This window comes from Myotis myotis, unplaced genomic scaffold, assembly GCF_014108235.1.
Source record: "Myotis myotis isolate mMyoMyo1 unplaced genomic scaffold, mMyoMyo1.p scaffold_m19_p_12, whole genome shotgun sequence".
Classification (NCBI taxonomy): Eukaryota; Metazoa; Chordata; class Mammalia; order Chiroptera; family Vespertilionidae; genus Myotis; species Myotis myotis.
The window spans coordinates 5022827-5047496 of record NW_023416316.1 but is presented as its reverse complement, the minus strand read 5'-3'; the positions used below and the strand labels follow the sequence as shown (position 1 = coordinate 5047496).

At 45.8% G+C, this 24670-nt stretch overlaps 1 protein-coding gene across 4 annotated transcripts in view; it reads left to right on the top strand.

Annotated features, from left to right (window-relative positions):
- The window catches only part of RALGPS1 (Ral GEF with PH domain and SH3 binding motif 1), a 238537-nt gene that overhangs the window by 46003 nt on the left and 167864 nt on the right, over positions 1-24670 (top strand). For all 4 annotated transcript variants that reach the window (XM_036329618.1, XM_036329617.1, XM_036329615.1 and 1 more), the window contains one exon: positions 11964-12014. In XM_036329618.1, the coding sequence (XP_036185511.1) occupies positions 11964-12014 (51 nt within the window). The remainder of the gene's footprint in view (positions 1-11963; positions 12015-24670) is intronic.

Sequence of the window (24670 nt, the reverse complement as noted above, 5' to 3'; positions counted from 1 at the left end):
CTGCCCCTTGAGTGTGTTGCTTATGAATGTGTAGAGTTATAATCTGGTATGGTCTGACACTGACCACTGGGTACACAGGCTCTTGGGTCTCCAGGGAGGTGCAAAGTCAGTCACTGCCTGGCGCCACCCAGCAGGAGCTACAGAGAGATATGCAGATTCCTCCTCTTTGTATCAGGTTTGGCAATGCCCAGATGAGGCCCAGCTATGAAGCAAGGCAGGCTGGTGCTGGTGCCAGGTCTTGGGCCTTTTATTGATAAGTATGGGTCTCCCTGACCCAGCTGCAGCTTGTTTGAGAGATTTTAGCCTGAACAAGGACAAGCCATTCGTATGCAAAAGCTGCTGCACACAGCTTGGGTGGGGTTATAAGTTGGATGAGGTGGGGTCTTAAGGAATCACCAGGGCAGAGCAAACGGAAATGGCTGCCAGTTAGCCCTGTGACCCGGGAGGTCCCAGCATATGAAGAATGATCCCTGTAGGCACCTCTGTCTGGAAGAAAGCCACCCCTGAGTTCCTGCCCCAATGCCAGACAGCCCAGTTCTTCCTCGTATGTGTCTGTGTCCCCCAGAGCCTCACCCTGGTGCTGGAGCTCAGAGGAAGCAGGACCTTGTAAGTTCAGTTTGTGGTGCTGGCCTTTTAAGAGGAACAGCTGGGTCTCCAGCAGCCTCTGCATCACTGAGCCCCAATCCACACTGGTTTTTACAGTCTGTAGTTCTTACTGCCCATAGGGATTTCTTTTTCCAGCTCTGGGACCCTGGGAAAAGGGTGTGGGGCTGGGACCCCTTGCTCATCCCAGCGGCCTCTGCAGAGATGATCTCCTTCCTGATTAAAAAAGCGGCACACGTGGGTGCCGGACCAGTCCATTCTGCGCCTCCATGCCTCCTATTAGTCTCAGTGTGCTTTCTTCTTTACTTCTCTAGTTGTAGGACCTCCATTCAGCCAGCTTTCCAGCAGTTCTGGATGATGGTTGTTCTGTATTTTAGTTGTAATTTTGATGTGGTTGTGGGAAGCAGTGAGTATAGTTGTTTACCTATGCCGCCATCTTCAAATCTCTCCCTTGTTGAATTTTTTAGTTGTATTTTGTTAGCTACATGAAAGGAATGAAGTAATAATGAGGTTTAAAATCCATTTACTGTTGTTCACTGTGAGGAATGGCAGAGAATTAGGCTACACCTAGAATAGCATTGCCCAGAAGAACTCTATGGTGAGATTCAGGCCTGATTTTCTAGTCTCAGCCCGAGAGTGTTGCTGGGCCTGCCCCTGGTCGATTAACTGAGGCTGGGGGGCTGAGGGAGGGTGGTGGATGCTCTGATGGTGCAGTGCTAAAGCTTTGCTGTCCCTGCCAGATCCAGTGGGTCCTTAGCTTAGATGTGAAGCCAGGTCCCCTGGAGTTTTTGGTCTCTGGGGAAGCATTGGAGTTGCCAGGTGTTGGAATGGAACCAGACCACCCGGTATTTTCGTTTTCTGTCAAGTATGAAAGAAAGAAAACAGCGAGATACAAAAGTCCATTAAAAAATCATTTAAGTGATTTTGGAAGATGGTGATGACAATAACATAATTTTTAATTCTTTCTGAATCCCCACATAGCAAACTTGGAAACCCATTAACAATATTTACAATAAACCTAGGTGACAGATTATCCCTATCAAACCCAAAACACAAGTGGCTGGGGATACACCATCACCAAGACCTGCAGAGTATCAACATCTGTGCTGGAGAAAGGAGAAGCAAGCATTGGGGCATTTGATAGGCTTGAGAAGAAGAGAACCCCAAAATTTTCAATAGGATTCCACTGGAAGGTTTGGCAGATTAATGTGAGGACAGCAACTGAAATTGAGAGGGATTTTGAGCACCAAAATAATGAATGGGTGGAAGAGATCTGTGGACTGGCCCCTATAATCTCTTGAAACCAACCCAGCAGGGCTCACTTCCAGGGCTCACTTCTCAGTGCCAAGGAGAAATTCAGTATGGGAGCAGAGTCAAAATAATCAGGATAGGGGAAGTTATGGTTAAGGGAAAAGAAATAAAATAAATAAATAAAGTTGTGTGTGTGTGTGTGTGTGTGAGAAATCGCAAAAAGCAACTGCATTTGTTTTGTTTGAACACTACATGAAAGCAACCAAAAGGAAAGCTATGTGAAATTAGAAGGCTACCCTGAACCATGTCTCCCTCTTAAAAATTCTGGGAAACTAATTGTACATAAAAATAAGCAACAGGAGTCCTGACTGGTTTGGCTCAGTGGATAGAGCATCGGCCTGTGGACTTAAAGGTCCCAGGTTCGATTCCGGTCAAGGGCATGTACCTTGGTTGCGGGCATATCCCCAGTAGGGGGTGTGCAGGAGGCAGCTGATCGATGTTTCTCTCTCATCAATGTTTCTGACTCTCTATCTCTCTCCCTTCCTCTCTGTAAGAAATCAATAAAATATATTTTAAAAAAAGCAACAGGAAATGATTGCTGTCAAATCTTTCAATTATTATAAGAAAAAAAACAACAGTGAGGACAGAGTTCTTATAGATAATGAAAGAATGCCAGAAAGACATGCCACAGAGCAAATGAAAACTGTAATTCTCTGTTTTCAAAGGAGCTAAGCGACCTTAGGATCGTGTGGTAAGCCTTAAACAGCATAAATCTGAAATAGAAAAAATTCAGGAATGAGGTGACAGAACTTAGGAAAGAAGTGAAAATTAAAAAATGATTTTGGAAATGAAAGTTGAACTAGAAGAAACACAAGAATAAATAAACCCAACAGAATGCCTTAAGGAGGGAGAAATTTTAAGATAAAAATAAATGAAGAAAGAGATAATAAGACTGAGAAAAAGTGACAAACATTGATGATAGGCAAAGAAGATCCAACATATAGATAATAGAAATCTCTGAAAGGGGAGAATAAAAAGGCAACAGAACTGAACAGACACTTAAACTATAATGTCAGAAAACTTTCACAAAATAAAAAGATAAGATTCAAAATTACATATTGAAGGAGCACACAATGAAGCTGACAATGTTAACCCAGAATGGTCAATACCATAGACATATCCTTGGTAAACTGCTGGATATTAAAGGAAAAGAAAATCCTTTGGGCATCTAGACAAAACAGCAAATGGCTTAGAAGAAAAATAAGATTAGATTACCATCAGTCTTTTTGACAGAAACACTTTTTGCCAAAAGAAAGTAGAATAACAAATAAATCAAGGAAAGAAAAAAATGTGAGCCAAAGATTTTATATCCAGCAAAACCTTTCAAGTATAAAGGACACTGATAGCCCTGGCCAGTGTGGCTGAGTTGGTTGGGCATCTTCCCATCCATCAGGAGATTGCTGGTTCAATTCCTGGTCAGGGCATATGCCCCGGTTGCTGGCTCAATCCCCGGTAAGGGGTGTGCAAGAAGCAGCCAATCAATGTTGCACTCTCACATTGATGTTTCTCTCTCTCCCTCTCCCTTCTTCTCTCTCTAAAAATAATACACTATTCTTAAAAAAAAAATAAAGGACACTGATAAACTATTATGAACATGAAAGGCCTCAGAGAATGTTATTCCTGTGAGCTCTTCTTGAGGAATCTACTAGAGAACAAGCCTCAAACAATGAAAACAATTAAAGAAACATCACTCTAAAGACTGGTGGAGAGCAGTAAATACTTACAGTAGTGTTAAGACTAAATGAGGATTAAAAGGGAGAGGGTATAGTATATAATGACTGTATGCCCACATAATAGACATAATGTGACCATTATGATATAAACTATAAAAATGGAGGAGAATGGAGAGAAACATACAAAATTTCATAACTCTTTTCAGTAATTATACTGATAGTGGTACCATAGTGTTGTTTTTCATTGTGTGTATAATAGAGGATAAAGTAAATGAATAATTATGGGATACTGTAATCCTCTATATCCTATGTCCTTGGGACCAGGATTTTTGATATGGAAGAAAAGAGATACAGAAGTAGTACAGAAGAAGTAAGTTAGGGGAAAAAGTGTTCTGAATTTGAATTTGAAATATCAGTATGAATTCCAGATTGTGGTATTGAAATATTATCACTGAAAGACTCCAGGGCTTCCTGGATAACTGGTTGATTCCAAGTCTAGGACAGGAAATGTTCAAGATAAGCCTGGTATATCTTTCCAATACCAGTGAGGAAGCTATCAAGCACTACTAGGGTCATGTCAAAAGGACTTAGGAGCCAGCTAGGGGAAGCTCCCACTGCCCAATGATGGGACAGTTTGAGCTTTAAGTGGAAGTTCACTGCCCAGAGCTGGCTGCGTAAGAGTTACCAGTGCTGTGTTGTTGCTGGGATTGAAAATCCCTCTATCTGCCTTATTTTGTGTTTAGCAAAGAGTCAGTTTGTGGGTCAGCCTCTGGGTGGCAGTGTTCTGGGGTTGGCCTCTGAGGCTACAGGGCCTCTCTGTCCAGTGGAAGTCAGTTTGAGCTTTAAAAGGATAATAATTGCAATTGATTGAAACCCATCAAGCAATAGATCATCATTGGATGATGATAGGCAACCAATTTATTATCTTAGAAACTGAGAAATATAAGGATAGAACCCAGTCTTTAAAAAAAATATATTTTTATTGATTTTAGAGAGGAAGGGAGAGGGAGAGAGAGACAGATCAATGATGAGAGAGAATCATTGATTGGCTGCCTCCTGCACACCCCAAACTGGGGATCGGCTTGCAACCCAGGCATATGCCCTGACTTGGGAATCCAACCGTGACTTCCTGGTTCATAGGTCGATGCTCAACCACTGAACCACTCAGGCTGGGCCCACTCTTTGTCCTGCCTTTTACCTTTGAATTGTCCTGGGTAACCAAATAGTAGATGAGAGAAAATTTCTTTGTATTAAATTATTTCAGTTAATAAAGGGGGGAAAATGATAGAATTAGAATATCATCATTGTATGACCCCAGTGAATTAATAGATCTAAGCATTGAACATCAGCCACTAACATCACAAAAAGAGAGTAATTATGTGCCTCCTAATGAAACCACACAGCACCACTTCCAGTCCTGCCATGGAATCCAACCTGGGTCTGATCAAGTCTCTAGTTCCAGCTGCCACTTGCAGGAAATTCCAAAGACAGAGGAACATGTTGGCCTCCACCATGAGAGTGGGGAACTGTGTAGGTCAAATGGCCTGGATTCTTCAGCAGATACATTATATGGAACAAAGAGGTAGAGAGAATAGATGTAGATTAAAAGGAACTTAAAAATATGCATCAGCCTGGCCAGTGTTGCTCAGTGGTTGAACCTTGATCCAGAAACCAAGAGGTCACAGGTTTGATTCCAGGTCAGGGCACATGCCGGGGATGTGGGCTCGATCCCCAGTAGGGACTGTGCAGGAAGCAGCTGATCAGTGATGCGCCTCTCTGTCTATCTCTCTGTCCCTCTTCCTTCTTCTTCTCTCTAAAAATTACTAAAAATATATAAAAAGTGCATCAAAGTTTTAAAAAGACACCATGATGCCTTGGTATACACATACTTGGGTGATAAAATTTTAAAGAAACATCCTGCCGGTTCTCCCTGATAGAGTTAACTTGATCTGTGGGAGAGATTTCCAAGGCCCTCTGAGCTCTCAGCTCAAAGCTGTTTTCACAAGGCCTTTCTGTTCCCTGGGATGGCAGGGTTGATCCAATGTGAGGAGCGCTTGGCCAACAATCTCCGTGGGTCTGGCAGGAGAGATGCCAGATAGCGATTGCTTTTGACAGTAGGGAGGGACTTGTGATTGAGACAAGGCACATGGAGGAACTCTGAGGTGACTTTTTAAAAAATTGTGTTGAACTATATGTAACATAAAATTGACCATCGTAACTATTTTAAGTGTATAGGTCCGTATTGTTAAGTACGTTCACATTATTGTGCAGCCAGTCTCTAGAACTGTACTCATCTTGTAGAACTCTGTACCCATTAAATAACTCTCCATGCCCTGCTACCCCCAACACCATTCTACTTTCTGTCTCTATGTATTTGATGACTCTGGGGACTTCATATAAGTGGAATCACACGCTGTCTTTTTGTGACTGGCTTATTTCACTTAGCATAATGTCCTTGAGGTTCAACTATCTTGTGGCAGGTGTCAGAATTTCCTTTCTAAGGCTGAATAAGATTCCATCGTGTGTATATACCACATTTTTTTGTCCATTCATCTATAGATTGGGGTGGCTATTTCTTGACCTGAGTGGTGATTACAGGGTGTTCATCTATAATAAGTCATAACACCATGCATTTGTTTAATGTGGTTTTCTGTAAATGTGTGTTACTTTATAATAAAAAGGGTTAAAATTATTTAAAAGGTCCTCATTTTTTACTGGGGACATGCTACAGATAGATCTCAGTCCTTTTACTCTCCAGTGGATGAAAGCATAGCAAAAAGCATTGCTGGGACTTGTCTTTATCGTCAGTTGGTCATGGGCATCCTTCTAGGTCAACATGTATGGATCCAATTCTCTATTTTTAATAGCTGCATGATACTCTGGAGTCTGGATATACCATTTTTTTTTCCCAACAAGTCCCTTTTGGTGGCCTTTTAGACTGTTTCCAGATTTTTGCTACTAAAAATAATGGTGCAATAAACATCTATATTAATATCTGTATCTAAACGTAGATCTCTATGTAAAATTTCCTTATATACTAGTACTTTTTTTTCTGTAGGCATAGAAATTTTTGTGTCAACAGTATGCTTATTTCTCCTTTTAGGAGATAATATCTAAATGCAGTGAATGATCCTGGATCAAGACAAAACTGCTATAACAAACAGTATTGAGATAATTAGCGAATTTTGAATGTGGACTGTATTTAATCTAATAAAAGAGAAACATGGTAATTGGCGTACAACCGCTACCCTTCCCATTGGCTAATCAGGGAGATACGCAAATTAATTGTCAGCCAAGATGGCAGCCGGCAGCCAGGCAGCTTGAAACTAACATGAGGCTTGCTTGCTTCAGTGACAGAGGAAACCAACGTTCCCCGCCTGCCTTGCAGGCCTCTGAGCCTGCAGTTTGAAACATTTTAACAAATATAGAAGCTAAAAAAAAAACACCCCAGAAACCAGCTTTCAGCGAGCTGGGATCTCAGAGCTGGAGTCAGAGCTGGAGTTATACATTGTTTCGATTACCTACTTTCAGCAGCGGAGGCCTAAGAGCTGGAGCCTCAGAGCTAAAGCTGGCCCAGAATTAAAAAAGAAAAAAAAAAGAAAAAAAGGAGCGGTTGGGAGCTTCCATCACCCGCCAGCCTGAAAACAGCCCTCAGCCCCTCACCCAGACTGGCCAGGCACCCCAGTGGGGACCCCCACCCTGAAGGGTGTGTGACCAGCTGCAAACAGCCCTCAGCCCCTCACCCAGGCTGGCCAGGCACCCCAGTGGGGACCCCAACCCTGAAGGGTGTGTGACCAGCTGCAAACAGTCATCATCCCCTCACCCAGGCTGGCCAAGCACCCCAGTGGGGACCCCCACCCTGAATGGTGTGTGACCAGCTGCAAACAGCCATCATCCCCTCACCCAGGCTGGCCAGGCACCCCAGTGGGGACCCCCACCCTGATCCAGGACACCCTTCAGGGCAAACCAGCCAGCCCCACCCATGCACCAGGCCTCTATCCTATATAGTAAAAGGGTAATATGCCTCCCAGCACCGGGATCAGCGGAGCCGAGAGGCCTCCCGGCACCAGGATCAGCGTGACAGGGGGCAGCGCCCAAACCCCCTGATCACCCTGTGGCTCTGTGTGTGACAGGGGGTGGGGCCACAACCTCCCTATCCGTCCTGCTCTGTTCGTGACAGGGGAAGGCGCCCCAACCTCCTGATCAGCCCTGCTCTGTGCCTGATACAGGGGAGCTCCCCAACCTCTGATCGCCCTGCGGCTCTGTGTGTGACGACAGGGTGCGGCACCCCAACCCCCTGATCGGCCCTGCTCTGTGTGTGACAGGGTGCGGTGCCCCAACCCCCCCCCCCCCTCCCCACGGGTCCTGCTCTGTGTGTGACAGGGTAGAGCCATAACCTCCCCATCGGCCCTGCCCTGAGTGTGAGAGTGGTGGCGCCCCAACCCCCTGATCGGTCCTGCTCTGTGGGTGATAGAGGGTGGCGCCACAACCCCCACCCCTCCCATGGGCCCTGCTCTGTGTGTGATGGGGTAGAGCCATAACCTCCCCATCGACCCTGCCTTGAGTGTGACGGGGCGGTGCCCCAACCCCCCAATCGGCCCTACCCTGAGCGTGACTGGGGGTGGCATCGCAACCTCCCGACCCGCCCTGCTCTGTGCATGATGGGGGGCGGCGCCCCAACTCCCCAATCGGCCCTGCTCTGAGCCTGACCAGGGGCTGCACCTAGGGATTCGGCCTGCCCTCTGCCACCTGGGAGCAGGCCTAAGCCAGCAGGTCGTTATCTCCTGAGGGGTCCCAGACTGCGAGAGGGCACAGGCCGGGCTGAGGGACCCCCCCTCCCCCCCGAGTGCACAAATTTTTGTGCACCGGGCCTCTAGTATTAGATAATGTTGTACTAATGATAAATTTCCTGAATGTAATAAGTTTAACATGTAAGAGGGTCATCTTGTTCTTGGGATACAACACACTGAAGGGTTTAGGGGTGAAAAGTCATAGTATTTGCATGTTACTCCCAAATGGTTCAGGAAAATGTTCGTGTGTAATTACTAGGTACATACACAGAGATGAAGCACATGAGGCAAAATGTTAATTAGTTAAGCTAGGGGAAAGGTTATAGAGTTCATATTATTCTGGAAACTTTTTTGTAAGTTTGACATTAAAAAAAAAGGTTAAACTCTTTATGAGTTACTGCCAGATTACTTTCCAAAAAGAACAAACAGAGTAGCTCATAGTCCATCAGTCCCGATGGCACTGGTGGGTGACAAATGGTGTCTTCCTGTTTGATTTGCATTTCCTTGACTCCAGTTCTAACCCTGCCAGATGTGTGCTTCCTGTGGCTCTGGGAGTAGAAGCCGGAATGTGTCTTTGGAGCGGATTACTTTTTGTTCTGTGAGCCCTCCTACTTAGGTACTGGGAGAGTGATCTAAATGCACATTTAAAGAGATCTTCTATAAGACAGACCACTGGTTGCCAATGGCTTTTCTTGGGTTCATTTATTTGGGGGTAGAGCGCCTTAAACTAGGGGTCTAGTTGGGAAGAGAGGATTCAGTCAGCCACTGTTGGAGGGGAGAAACACTACAATTAACATATGCAAAACCTTTTTTTTTCTTTTTCTTTTTGGCTAGGTAGCTTTCATTTATCCATATAATAACATCTTTTTCTTTAGGGCCACATTGTAAAGTGGCCATATAGGCCTCTCCATTCTGAAGGATTCATATCTACCGAAATGTTTTGAGATACGTGGAGATTGGCCACTTCCCTAAAAGGCTGGATTTTTAGGAGGAAGGAAGAGATGGGAGAAAGGGTTAGGATTAAAGAATGCCAAGTGACTAGCTTAATTGGACATCCTGTGTTGAGGTTTTATTCCCCAAAATAAGGAGAAGCCAATAGGATGCTTGTTCAGGAGTGTTCTCATCGGTCCAGGCATGTGTTCCTCACTACCTCGGGTTTGCTGCTTGGAACTGAGTCTCATTGTCTTGTGTTTCTGTGGGGGCTGTGCCACACTCCCAGGAGATACCCTTTCTCTCCAGGAAGCCAGGGCCCTTCCCTAGGGAGGGCTGAGAGCTCCCACCCTTACCCACACCCTCCCTTTTTGGTAAAACTGCCTGCCTTGAGGTACTCAAACTTCCGGGGAAGGGCTGCTCAACCAGCAACCTTTTTCACAGGTGGTTGGCCTTGGAGTAAAATGACACGAAATATATAATTGGGTGGTTTTACCTATGTATTGAGATATTCTTGCTTTGGACACTGCATCTTTTTTGGTTGGAGTTGAGAGAATAGAAACTGGAGAGATTCTCCTGAAAACCCTCAGATTGTGTCTTTGGGACCAGCCAGTCTATTCTAAGTCTGGTGACCTCTGTTGACCTAGTTTGTTTAGAATAAAACACTTGAACACATATTCTGATTTACAGCCTGAGCAGGAATCAGAATATTCGAAACTTGGACCATCCAAAAAAATATATGAAACGTAAAGTCACTCTTCTAATAAATCATATGGAAATTCAGTGGCAAACCCTAGAACTGATGGCAGGATGCAGAGGAAGTTTTCTCATTTTCACATTAGCAGACTTTTGGTTCTTTTCCTAAATGACATTGCAAACATCCTGCCGGTTCTCCCGGAGAGGGAGTTAACTTGATCTGCGGGAGAGACTTCCAAGGCCCTCTGAGCTCTCAGCTCAAATCTGGTTTCACAAGGCCTTTCTGTTCCCTGGGATGGCAGAATTAATCCAAGGTCAGGAGCGCTTGGCCAACAATCTCCGTGGGTCTGGCAGGAGAGATGCCAGTCTGTTTGCACTGCCTAGGCCAGACACATAGGCCTATAGACCCCAGGGTTTAGTAGTCACTGGGCACCCAGATTATGAGGGCCAGATCCACGCGTGCTGGGGTCCCATGCCTCCTTGCCCCTGGTGGTGGACCGAGAGGTGGAGGAGGGTGGATTCCGAGTGCTTCATTCCCATCCACTGTCTCTGCCGCACTTCCATCAATGACAGCGTTTCTGTGCACATGGAGGGCACCAGCCTTTTGGGGGACAAAGAGGCTCTCCACCGAAACTACCTGCTTATTTCCTTCTCCTGCTCAGAGATGTTCTCTCTGTGTGTATAATATACATATAGATTCTCTCTATATATACACACAACCACACCCACACCCACATCCATATCCTCTCCCTACCCCCCGATCCCCCACATACGTATATAGAGGGTACCTGTCAGGTGCCAGGCATTCTGCATCTTTTGTCTTAGATTTTCACAAAGATCCTATAAGATAGGGATTATTGTTCCTGTTTTCTAGATGTGGCATCTGAGACTGGGAGAATTGTCAGGTGTCAAACAGAATATTGCTGTTAAGCAGTGGTATCCAGACATGTATCCAAGCCCCGCTGAGCCCTGAGCCCATGTTAATTCCACAGCATCACGTCCTCCCAGATGACCAGATGACTTGTGTTTGGTGGACAGGGTGTCCTCTTGCACTAGGAGGCATCCAAAGGCCGTCAGCTCTTCTCCCTGGGCTGTCATAGAGGCATCTGTTAGCTGACACCTGGCAGCCCATGCGACATAGCAGATAGGTAGGCCATGTGCAGTCAGCTCAGCCGTGCCTTGGCCTGCAGCATTGTCAGCAGCAATGCCCTCTTCCTGTTGCTCAGTGAGAGCAGCCTGTTAACCAGACCTGTGTTTTTTGGGCTGACAACATAGTGCTTCTCAAGCTAGTTGTGGTAAAGGACCAATTTTTTTCATTTCCAAGCTACAGAAGACTAATACTTAAAAAATATAATAAGAGTATCACGGCAAATTACTATAAAAGTTTCCCAATGCTTGCTCTTAAATTCTGTAGTTATCTCATATACTGTGGGCCGTGGAATAAACAGCCTGTGGTCCACACTGGCCTGTGGAGGCATCTCCAGTGTCACTCTACCATGTGATTTTGAGGAGGCTTAGACTTCAGAAGAAATTTCTGTAAGCCACAGTTTTCTTTTAAATTTAGAGTAATAATGTCTCTGTTTAGCATTCTAATTTTTAATATTGTCAACTTTTTACAATTACAAAAGTAATTCATGCTTGAAAAAAAAACACTTAAATTATACAAAAATATCCAAACCAAAAAATGTTTCCTTTTCTCTCAGCCCCAACCTCCAAACTACTATTACCATTGCTGAAGTTGGACGTTTGTCTCACATTCAAGAAAGAAGGGTGTGGATCAAGATTTATGATGAGGGAAGGGACGGGAAAGGCATTTTAAAAATTTGTCTGTTTTCTACTCTGTCTTGATTTTTATTCAAGGGGGAGATTATAACCTTTAAGAGTGTTATTACTTTGTATAGATCCAAAGGAACACGACGGATACTTTATGTTTTCTAACACCCATTCTCTTTTGTTGCAGAGCCAGATCACATTAATGGACATCCCTGTGTTCAAAGCCATCCAGCCGGAGGTCTGTACCTTGTCTTCCTACTGTTCCAACAACCACATTAGAGTGACTCAGTTTCTCCCTTTCTCTCTTGAAGTATCTAAATGCATGTGAACGTTCTAAGCCTCATTGAAGGGAGCATCCAGAAACTGCATTCTCGATGGTGCTCATTCTTTGAGACCGGTGTTTGGGTTCTCCAGAGAATGGCACCATGTCTGGTCCACTCTGGCGGGGCTGCGGCATTGGTGCCCACGGCCTCCATGCCCGAGTCAGGTCTTGGCCCACTAATGACTTTTCCCAGGCTCCTCCTGTGGGTAAGGGTCACCGTCCGGATAGGGTGTGGGGAAACGTTTTTCTAGAGAGGTTTCTTTTTGTTGATCCCAAATTCTGATGGTTGCCTTGTATCTGATTTTGAAACCAGTTGCTACAGCAAAACACTGTTTACATTAAATTATAATGTACATTTGTAGCAACAGCATAGTCAATAAAGAGAAAAAAGTTGACTTTAAAACGTTGATTTAAAACTACTGGAAATGTTTAGTAGTCGACAATGAGGCTTTATAGTTATTTTAGTCAGGGTTCTTCTTTTGTTAACAACTAATAGAAATACATGTCAAAGTAGCTGTGATAGGCAGAAGAGGACTTTATTACAGGGATAGAAGGGGCATTTTACAGAATGGGCATGGAGTTCAGGCAGCCTGGAGAGCCAACCAGGACACAGACCACGCTGCTTCTTGCCTCAGCTTTTCCCCCTGCTTCTCTCTTCTGCCTTCACTCCTGTCGGCTGATGTGATCCAACCCGGCCTCCCCACAGGGCCCATATTTACATGATCTCCCTGCAGCCATCCTCCGCACTGAGACCGGCAGCTCTCAGTCCAGCCCAGCTGAGTCACATGTCTAGTGCGGGTGCTGTGACCAAGGTCAGGAGTACAGGGCCAAGTCCTCAAGCACAACTGAGCTGAGGGGACCCAGCCTGGTGAGTGGGGTACAGTTTCAGAGGAGTATTGGTGGAGAGATATGTCAAAAGGTGTCTGCTGCAACCAAAAGGTGTCTACTATGAATTCCAGAACACTCTTACTGTGCCCTTCTTACAGTATGGTAGCTATAAAGATGGAGAAAAATAGCATTTTAATGCAAAGTCAGACCACAGATCCAGGCCTCCCGGGAGCTGGTATCTAACCTATTATAGATTAGGAGGAAACTTGCATGTTAGCTGCGATCAGCATTTATGTGAAGACCTGGCAATGATCTGTATTATTTATGTGTGTGCGTGTGCGCACCCATTGTGTTCATTAGGTTTGGGGAGCTGAGCTATGTTTGCTTTTTTTGAATTGGCTGACATCCAGTCTTCTGCTGTTGTTGTTTTTTTTCTAATGTGGAGTTACCTATTCTTTCTAACTAAAAAATATATATAACTGAAACAACTCGCTACCTCTTGGAGCCTTTGGGGGAATAGTTGTTTAATGGTCACCTTAGTTCTCAGCTGGAGCTACTTCTGATCCTGTTCTCTGCTTAGCTTTGGTCTGAGTGGCTTAGACATTTGGATCTTTATTCTCTGTCTTGAGCACTGAGCAGGGCAGCCCCGGCTGCTGTGAGCCCTGAGACCTCGTGTGCCGGAGGCGGGGGCCGCTGTTCTGGCTGATTGCAGGAGGGAAGGGCCGGGCGTTCTTCAGAGGCACAGCCAGCAGCAGACTTTTCCCCAGGGCACTGCAGTTTGGTTTTTTTCTTTTTAAATATATTTTAATTGATTTCAGAGAGGAAGGGAGAGGGAGAGAGAGATAGAAACATCAATGATGAGAGAGAATCATTGATTGGCTGCCTCCTGCATGCTCTTCACTGGGGATGGAGCCTGCAACCCAGGCATGTGCCCTTAACTGGAATTGAACCCAGGACCCTTCAGTCCACAGTCCGACGCTCTATCCACTAAGTCAAACCAGCTAGGGCTACAGTTTGGAAGGTACCTCATCCAGGGCATATCTGATTTCAAGTTGAGACAAGACATTAAGGTGGAGATGTTTTGCTTTCAAGATTTAGCTTGGAGCAGTGGTTCTCAATTGTGGCTGCACATCAGAGTCACCTGGGCAGCCTCTGAAATATGGGTGCCCAGACTCGCCTAGACCACTAAATCTGAATCGCTGGGTCAGGCTCCAGAACCCAGTCGGCCCTGTTTTGCACAAGGTTCTGGTGCAGAGTGGGGATTAAGAACAAATTGCTTTGAGGTATCTGGAGAAGCCCCAAACTTGAATGTTTTGGATCTATGAGATGTTAGCTAAAAATGGAAGTGTTTGCTTCTCATTGTCGTTGTCAACATTGCAATTAAAAGGAGGGCTCTGGGAGCTGCCCAGCTTTTTTACTGTTTTCATTTTTGTTAGCAGACTGAAAACTGGGATTTTCCCCCTTGAAGATGGCTGCCACATTGTGGCTGGACCATCTTAGAGTTGGAAGGACATGAATAGTGAACAATGTTAAGTTTGTTGTAGGCAAGACTTTCTAGGAAGCAGAAGCCAGCATCTGAGAGCAAGATGGGCACTGTGAGTGACCCAGACTCCCAGAGGATCAGGAACCTTGGACTGGTGCCTCCACCCTGGCCACACATGAGAATCCGTTGAGGAGCTCTGTAAAAATACAGATGCCAGGCCCTGTCCTTGGAGATTCTGATTCCATGGGGTTGGAGTGGGTGGGGAATCTGCGTTTCAATCAGTGACAGTCAGTATGCTTTTTGATGCATAAATTGATCTGTCTTTAACCAATGGGAGCCCTTTCATGTCACCTCCTTTGTCAACACGATCCCTTCATTTTTGATAACTTCCTTGCTCTGTGGCACAATGAGATATTCCAATGTGATGTTGTACGCTTCCCACTGAAGACCTAGATTCAGGCATTCCTCAGGGTGCTGGTTTCTTTAGTGGAGAGTAATATTCATTGGTGAGAAGATAGTCATTGCTACTGGGTTGCTGTTGCTTTTAGGTCTTTTCGGTGGACAGGGGTAGGAAATACTTATTTTTTGAAAGAAAAATCATGAGATTGTAATTAGGGCAGGTGGTGTTATTTTTCCACAATTCTTCCTTCCCTCCTCATCCTTGTCATAACTTCTCTGTGAGTGTGTATATGTCCCTATTGTATAGATTTTGGGCGTGGCCTGTGACTTAGGCACAAGTAATGCAAGGGATAAGCTGAAGTGGTTGGAGGCATGGCACATTTCCACCAGCCCTTTTGGAATTTCTACTCTCCGTGGTGTACTGTCAGCTATTGCTCGCTTAGCCGGAATCCCAAACCCAAAGCCTGCATTCCAGCCCAACCTGGCACAGTCCAGGGGAACCCAGCAGAAATCAGTTGAGTTGAAGTCATTCTACAGACCTTTGAGCATGAAATAAGTAGTGTTGCCGAAAGCCTCTGAGAGTTGAGGGCTCTGTGTTTATACCACATTATCTTGTAGAAACATGACCAGTACAATGTTGATCTTTCCACTTCCAATCTAACATTACAGAGTTGCAAATTTCCTTCCCTTGATTTTTAAAATATATTTTTATTGATTTCAGAGAGAGGAAAGGAAAGGGAGAGAGAAATTGATACATTAGTGTTGAGAGAGAATCATTGATTGGTTGCCTCTTGCACACCCCACACCAGGAATTGAGTCCACAACCCAGGCATGTGCCCTGACTGGGAATCGAACCGTGACCTTCTGGTTCATAGGTTGATGCTCAACCACTGAGCCACGCTGGCTGGGCACTTCCCTTGATTTTTATATGTTATCTTTTACACTGACAATTTTGGTTCCTAATAACATTAAACAATTACATTTTTGTATCATATATAAAACTTGAAGCCCAGTGCACAAAAATTTGTGCACTGGCAAGGGCGGGAGGGGTCCTTCAGCCCAACCTGTGCCCTCTCACAGTCTGGGACCCCTCGGGAGATAATCGCCTGCCTGCTTAGGCCTGCTCCCCTGGTGGCAGATGGCACGCCCAATCCCAAGGTGTCTGCCCCGTCTCCCCCGGTCGCAGATGGCAGGCCTGGATCCCACGCTGGGTCAGGCGGCCGCTCAGATCATGCTACCGCCCCCCTCCCGCCCCTGCCCTGGGCTGCATGCGGCTGGGGATCTTGCTGCCGCCCGCCCCGCCTGCCCCACCCCACACAACACAAGCCCGGATCCCGTGCTGGGGCAGGTGGCAGCTGGGGATCGCGCTGCTGCCATCCCCAGGCGGGGCCGCGCAGGAGGATCTGCCTGCAGTATGCAAATTAGCCACCATCTTTGTTGGTGGTTAATTTGCATATTGTGCTGATTGGCCAATGGGGAGGCGTAGCACATGTACGGTCAATTACCATGTTTGTCTATTATTAGATAAGATAGTTTTCAAATAACTATCATTGTTACTATTAACCAGTAGACTACTGTTAAAGCTTAACACTTCTTTGCAATTCCATTTGTCTTTAGTTCCTCTTCTTATCTTCTCTCCCTCCAAGCCTACCACTGACACACCCAGGCGGGCCTCCCTCTTTACTCCCCCCAGAGTCTTTGGAAGCACCAGGGCAGAAAAGGAGGGCTATGCCCCCTTGGTTCTGGAGATCTGCCTCCTGAGACCCTGTTGTAATCCGGGCGCCTGGAACAGGGCTGATAGTAAATATTTGTTGAATGAGTGGAGAGTTGCTGAAGGACTGGATGAGAGAAGTGCTGTAGCAGAACACTCTCTGGGGCCTGTTGCCAGGGGGTGCGTCCCAATTAAGGGAGCATTCTTACCAGGGTGCCTGTTTTGTGGTGTCACCACTTTCCCCAAAGCCAGGGTTTCGCCTGGTGAGCTCAGCCTTTGAAGATTCAAATTTCCAAATGCTGATGAGAACTGAGTAGAACTGTGGCTTCTGCTCCTTTCTGCAGGGGGGACCGCAGAGCATCATCCCAGGCTTAGAGGAAGCCAGGCAGACGGTGAGTTCAGGATTGGCAGGGAGCAGGGAAAATGGAAGTTAGCAAATGTGGAGCCACGACTGCCCTGCTCCCTGGTGACTCTAACAAGTAAAAATTTTATCAAAGATTGGCATGCTAACGTACATACAACTTGCAGTATAATAGCTCACAGCTGTGTTTAACTTATAAGGTGCGGCCTAGAACCCTAACCCTGCGGTGGCGGATTGGGTTGCAGGGGCTGGGCGGGTTCCTGGCCAGTGGGGGGCGGGGGTGGAGGGAGGGCTCATTGTAAAAGACGGCTTTCCAAGGGGTCTGGGTGGCAGCAGCCTTGCGAGAAGGTACATTTTCAGGGCGGCATTTTGTTCCCATCAGCATTCTCTACCAAATAAATCTGTCTGTCATTATGCCCAACTCCCAGAATATGGAACTGAAGGTCCAACAGTTTCTCAGAAGCCAGTTTAAATGTCAGAACTGGTTTTGTCATTAGTTTCCACGTGGAGCAGCATCAAGGGGGAACGGCTGTTCTTAGAATGTGCTGAAAAGGAGCATGGTGTGTGCGCTGCTCAGTCCAGGGTCCTGGCCAAGCCGTGCTGCGGGCCACTCACACTGCGCAGTGTGCTTAAGGGAAGGACACGATCTGACAAAGCTGGGTTTGCTCCCGGCCTCGCCCTTTCCAGCTCAGTTACTGCTCATTCTCTTTGTGCTTCGATTTCCTCATGTATAAGATGGGGAAAATCATAGTTTTCACCTCACAGTGGGCATGTGAGAGCTGAGGTCAGTGCCTGCATGCAGTGTCCCCAGGAGCCTGTGCCTGTCAGTCCTCCGCAGCACAAGTTCCCATGGGCTCTGTGTATTAGGACAAGGTCGTGCTCAGCAGAACCTTCAGGGTGCCTGTGTGGGAGCTGTGGCCCAGAACAGGTGACACTTTCAGCAGCACAGTGATTAAGAGCATTGAACTTGGAACCCTTCAGACCCGAGTTCACATGCTGACTGGGCCCCTGGACGGCAGGGAGGCTGGGGTCCAATGAAGATGTGCATCATGGTACGTGGAGGGCCTGTGGACATTGAAGGGAGACCTGCTCTGCCTTGGAGTCGGGACATCGGCATGGAGCCTTGAAGGCTGCAAGCGATCTTATCTTGTGGGTGATTTGGAGAGTGCAATGGGAGCTGGGAAGGGCATTTCAAGCAGAATGAATCACTCATTGAAAAAGCAGATAATCTATTGAGCAAAACTAAACATGACTTTTGGTGCTGGTGTCTGGGAAGAAGAAAAGCTGAGCCTGCCATTCTCTTGGTTCTCTGTCCTCAAAGGCATCGCTGCCTGGGATGTTGGCATACCCAGGGCTTGCCCGAAGTCAGTGTGTCATTTCTTCCAGCTGGCACTGGCACTGGCACTGGGGCCGTGTAGGGTCACAGAGGCCCACGGATGGGTATCTAGTGGGTCCGAGTGTGATGCAAACGAGCTGCAGTGGGTACCAAAGTCAGTGAGGTGGGAAGCTGCTCTGTGGGCCTGTGCTTTTTCCATTCTTCTCACTGCCCCCGCCAGCACTGCTCCATCCCCACTGCCAGGCTTCCCGTGGTCAGACCAGACCAACCTTCACGCTCTCCCTCACACATCTCATTCTCTGCTGTGCTACCTGCTGGAGAGACACAGACACAGAAAGGGACACTGGCACCATCCAACCAGAGTGAGGGCAGAATGGTTACAGGCAGGAGACAAGAAGTACTGGGGCCTGCACGGAGAGTGCGGGCAGTAGGTATGGGCAGGAAGCAGAGCTTTACTTCTACGTTAGCCTTGGGGATTTGCTGAGGAATTTCAAAAGGGGAGTGACATGACAGATTGGTATTTTAGGAAATTTATTCTAACCACCGGAGTGAGGCAGAACCAGCTGGAGACAGGGAGATTGGTCAGCAGGCTTTGCAATAGTCTGTGTGAGGCAAGGGTTGTAGTAACAGAGAGAGGGGCGGGCCTGGTGCTAAACTGGTTATGGGGCTGCTGTGGAGCCTAGACGAGGGGAGACAGGAGAGAAAGCAGTGGACTGTGCATCCGGGGAGCAGAAAGAAGAGCAGAGGTCAAGAAGGAGGCAGAGAAAGTGGCCCAGGGATAGGAGAGGCCTAGGGAAGTAGCCTGGAAGTCAAGCAGGTGGTCAGCAGTGTTTTACCCAGGGGAGGGAGAGGGCTGATGGCCTGAAAGACGCAAAAAGGGCTGAGGAACCAGAAGTCAAGCAGTGGGCAAAGCAAAGATTTGATTAGGAGTAGGGAACAGAGAGGGAGGCCGGGAGGTCATGGGGGGAGCAGTAGTTCCAAGTTCAGGGTCTTGGGGGCAGAGTACTGGTGACTGTGCTTGAAGGGGTGATGGCTGTGCCATGTTGGTGGATGATGGTCTTTCTGGGAGGAGGTTGAGGTGCTGGGGGCCGTCCCTGGAGATGACAGCAGATGGGAGAAGATAAGACGATGACCCAGAGCTAAAGGCATAAGGACATCCTAGGGTTGAGAGCTGACAGCAATGTGGAGGGAGATGGAGGTGCCAGGAAATGGTTTGTGCTTCCCCAGAGGAAAGCTATGGACCTGGACTGGGAGCCTCATGAGATGCGGGACCAGAGTGTCACCACTACCTGCCACCTGAGTTAAGGCACAGGCTGGGTGCTCAGTGTTAGTGGAAGGCAGTCAAGGGGTGGTCTGGGGCGTGCTAGCCTCTCTCTCCTCCTTACTGTGGCCCTAAGAACCTGGTATTAAAGGAAAAGGCAGAACCTAAATGTTTTTGGGACGTTATCCAGATAGAACTCATGTCCCTGTGGGGCACTCAGAGCCTGAGACCCCAAGGGCTGGCCTGCAGGATGAAAACTCCTGGGGAAGTACACAGTTCCCCTGGGCTTCATGACACATTAGTTTAGGAAAACACTGCCTCTGGGTTCAGAAACCTGACCCTCTGGCCTTTTGTCTGGATGCTGTTTGCCTCTCTGAAGAAGCGGGCATTCCACAAGGCCGAGGTCAGTGTTGGACTCTGGACAAACCCTGTGTGTCTTTGCTGCTCCCTGGAATCTCAGTGCTGGGCCTGGGAGAAGGGAAGAGCTTTGCCAGCAGGGAGATCGATTTCGCTGACATCATTAAAACCCACTCTCAGGTCACATGCTGGGCAGTTTTCTCAGACCATTTCCCTGCACTGCCCCAGCCTGGCCTAAGCTATTGCCACCTCTTCAATTACATCTCCCGAGGGTCAGTCCCGCCCCCAACCCCCTCTTCCATCCAGAGACTGACTGCTTCTGGGTCCCACCAGGCACCCTCTGAGGCTCCCCACTGTTCCGAGGATGCAAACCTATTGGCCAGGCCCTGCAGGGTGGCCAGCAACAGCCCTCCTGGCCTCCGGGGCCACAGCACATATCAAACTGCCGCTCTCTGTAGCCTTCCTGCTTCCCTCCCATCTGCACCTTCCCACCTGCTGTGCCTTTGCCTGGAATGCTCTTCTCTCATCTCTCACAGAGACTCCTTGACTCCTTGCCCCTCAAGAGAAGAAATCAGCAGCTTAGCTCCAGGGTCGTGCAGGTTCCCTGCTTGTTCGCTCCCACCTCACCATCCATGACTTCTTATGCGTAGTGCTTTTCACCATTGTGCTGAGATGTCATGACTTTGGAAAGTTTGCATAATTCTTGTGTCAAGTTTGTCTTGCCACTAGATTATAAACTTCATTTACATGAGAATCATGGCAGTACTGTTCACCCCATAGCCTGTGACCCAGTGCAGTGCCTGATGTTTGTTCAGTACATTTAGAATGCAGTAGTAGGAGGAATAGTAACAATAATAATATTGAATTCTCTTGACTTCTATCTTATATGCCTCCCTCTGTTAAAACCCCCCCACCTGAATGAGGTGGTAGGGGCATGGCCCAGATGTCCTCCAGTTGGGCCCGGCATGGGTGGGTGATGGCTCCTGGCCTAATGCTGGTCAGTAGGTGCTGATGTTGGCACCGGAAGCCTGAGCAGCTGTCTCTTTCATCTGTTATTGCTCTGAGTTTGCATTTGTCATTTGCTTCTCATTTCCTAGTAATTGCTGTGTTCATTGTGACACCTTCTTGTGACAATGGAAGCAAAGTGGGAAAGGGCTTCCCACTGCTCCACTCATGATGGAGACGGAGGTTGGAGTCCCTCTCTGCGAGGAGGGTGGGGAGAGCGGGCTGGGGCAGGAGTTGGTCTGGCTGCACACATAGGCCAGCAGCAGGTTTGATCCAACGAAACTAACTTTGCAACTTCCAGACTCATTTTTTTCTCCCTTCTTGAGTGTGGATATGACATTAGTTCTGGTTAGAAACCAAATTTCCTTTTAAATGAATTAATAACACAAGACAGAACCTTTGGTGAACAGCTGTTTTTATCCATGGGGACTTGGCGCCTGGTTGTGATTTCGTCTGTAAGGAAAACAGGGTTCGTTGGGCTCTGAGGGCGGGAGCAACAGCAGGATTCCAGGAAGTTTGGAGTGAGTGATTGGAGGATCACAGGCTTCAGAGGCAGGAAGGTCTGCATTTGCAACCTGGCTCTGTTACTCTCTAGCTGTGGGATCCTGGCAGGTTCCTTCACCTCCCAGTGCCTGCATTTACTTATCTGTGAAATGGAAATGATACCATCTCCTAGTGCTGTGATGGTTAAAGGAGATTGCACAGGCAGGTGAGGCGGCCTGCCCATGGCAGAAACTCACAAGTTATTTCTTCTCTTTTGAGAGAAGTCAGGGATGTACTAGGGGGAAAGCAAGGGTGGCGCTCTTAAGTCAAGTGTAGAAGGGCCCTGGGGAAGACCTTGCCTGTCACTGCTGTGTCCCTTACTCCAACCACAGAGTCTGGCACACTGTAGGATCAATGCTTGCCAGTACTTGCCAATACTTGTTGAATGAATGAGAGGCAGATAGAAAAGTATTTCTTTCTGTATGGCCTCAAGCTTAAGGGCTTGGGCTCTGGAGAAGGCTTGTATCTGTGTGATCTAGGCCTGGCTGCATGCAGGTCTCAGTTTCCATGTATGTAAAATGGAGGTGATAATATGACTGCCTCCAAGAATTGGGCATGAGGACTGAATGAGATATTTAAAATTTTTTCTTTGAGGTATAACTGACATGTAACAAACCACACATAAATAAAGACAACAATTTGTTGAGTTTGGCTGTATGTATATACCTGTGAAGCTGTCATCAAATCAAGATAGTAAACATACCCATCACTCAAAAAATATTCTCATGCTCCTTGTGCTCCCTCCTCTCCAACTCCTTCCACTGTCTTGAAATCAGGTGGTCCTTAAATCATGTTCTATTCAAAATTGTTTTGGCTCTTCCTTCACATTTCCATATGAATTTTATAATCAGCTTGTTAGTTGTACAACAAGCCAGATAGGCTGCTGATTGTGGTTACATTGGATCTGCAGATCAATTTGGGGGAAATTGGCCTCTTGACAATACTGAGCCACTTCAACCATGAACAAAATATATATATATCTTTATATATTTGGGTTTTCTTTAATTTATTTCAGTAATGTTATATAGTTTTCAGTATATAGTGTATATATTTTGTCAGATTTATTCCTACGTATTTTACTTTCTGTGCTGTTATAAATGTTATTTAAGTTAAATTCCACTTTCTCATCACTAGTTTATAGAAATATGACCTATTTTAAATTGACTTTGTATCCTACAACTTTGCTTAAATTCACTTATTCCACATTTTTTTTTTTTTTAGATTTTATAGGATTTTCTACATAGATGGTGATGTCTCTGTGAATAGTAACTATCTTCTTTCTTTCTTTTTACCTGATCAGTCTGGCTAAGTATATTGATGTTATTGATCTCAAAAAAAAGTTTTGGGTTTCATTATTATTTTATTGCTTTTCTGTTATCTAATCCATTGATTTCTGTGTGTGTGTGTGTGTGTGTGTGTGTGTGTGTGTATGTATGTGTATATATATATAATTGATTTCAGAGAGGAAAGGAAAGGGAGAGAGAGATAGAAACATCAATGATGAGAAACAACATCAATTGATTGCCTGTCTCCTGCACACCCACACTGGGGATCGAGCCCACAACCCAGGCATGTGCTCTTGACTGGAATTGAACCTGGGACCCTTCAGTCTGCAGGCCGACGCTCTGTCTACTGAGCCAAACCAGCTAGGGCTCTGTTCATATTTTTAATTATTTCCTTTCTTTTGCTCACTTTGAGTTTAATTTGCTCTTCTAGTTTCTTGAAATGGAAGCTGAGGTCAATCATTTGAGACCTTTCTTCATTTCTAGTGCAGGCATCTAGTGCTAGATATTTCCTTCTAAGCATTGCTCCCCCCACCCCATTTTTAGATTTTGGGACTTCATTTCCATCAGTTCAAAATGCTTTCTAGTTTTTCTTTGGATTTCTTTTTGACCCATGAATTATTTAGAAATGTGTTATTTAGTTTCCAAATATTTGGGGATTTTCTAGGTATTTTATGCTATTGATTTCTAATTCCATTGTGGTTAGAGAACATATTTTGTACAGTTTGAATTATTTTAAATTTATTGAGATTTGCGTTATGGCACAGAACATGGTCAATCTTGGTTAAGTTCTGAGTGAGCTTGAAAAAAATGTGTATTCTGCTGTTTTGCATACTGTTCTATAAATATAATTTAGGTCAAGTTGGTTAATAGTGTTATCAAAGTCATCTATATCCAAACTGATTTTTTTCTACCTATTTTTTCTTTTAACTATTGAGAGAAGAGGATTGAGAGAAGAAATCTCCCACTATAATTGTAGATTTTTCCTTTAAGTTCTATCAGGTTTTGCTTCATGCATTTTGAAATTCTATTATTAGCTGTATAAACATTTATAATTGTTATGTCCTATTGAATTTACCATTTATTATTATGAAATGAACTGCCTTGTCTTTGGCAATATTCTTTGAGTGAAATCGACTTTGATAATATAGCCATCTTTCTTTTGATCAGTGCTAGCATGCGCTATGGTCTGAATGATTGTGTGCCTCCTAAATTCATATGTGGAAATCCTAACTCCTACGGTGATGGTATTAGGACATGGACCTTTGGGTGGTTAGGATATATGGTCTTTGGGTAGACCCCTCATAATTGAGATTAGTGACCTTATAAAAGAGAACAGCTCATTTCTTTTACCAAATGAGGACACAGTGAAAAGACGCTGTCTGCAAACCAGGAATTGGGCCCTTGGTAGACACTGATTCTACCAGCATCTTGATCTTGGACTTCCGAGCCTCCAGAACTGTGAGAAATAAATTTCTGTTGTTTACAAACCACTCCATTTATGGAATTTTTGTTACAGCAATTTGAATGGACTAAGATAGCATGATATATCTTTTTCATCCTGTTACTTTCAACCTATTTGTATCTTTGTATTTAAAGTGGGTTTGTGGCAGGCAGCATATAGTTGACGCCTGCATTTTCATCCACTCTAACAATTTCTGCCTTTTAATTGGGATGTATATTTAATGTGATTATTGACCTGGTTGGGTCTAACTCTATTCTTTGTTCCTCTTTTCCTCTTCTCCTGACTTCTTTTACCCTCATGTGTATCTGTTTGTGTCTACACTGATCCCAGCTAAAGTCAGAAAATGTCAAATGAAAAGAGTGCGAGACTACTTTTGTTTTTGTTCTTTTTTGAATTATCACATTCATATCCATCTGTCTTCTTTTTTTATATATTTTTATTGATTTTAGAGAGTAAAGGAGGGGGGAGAGAGAAACATCAATGATGTGAGAGAATCGTTGATCGGCTGCCTCCTGCATGCCCCCCACTGGGGATTGAGCC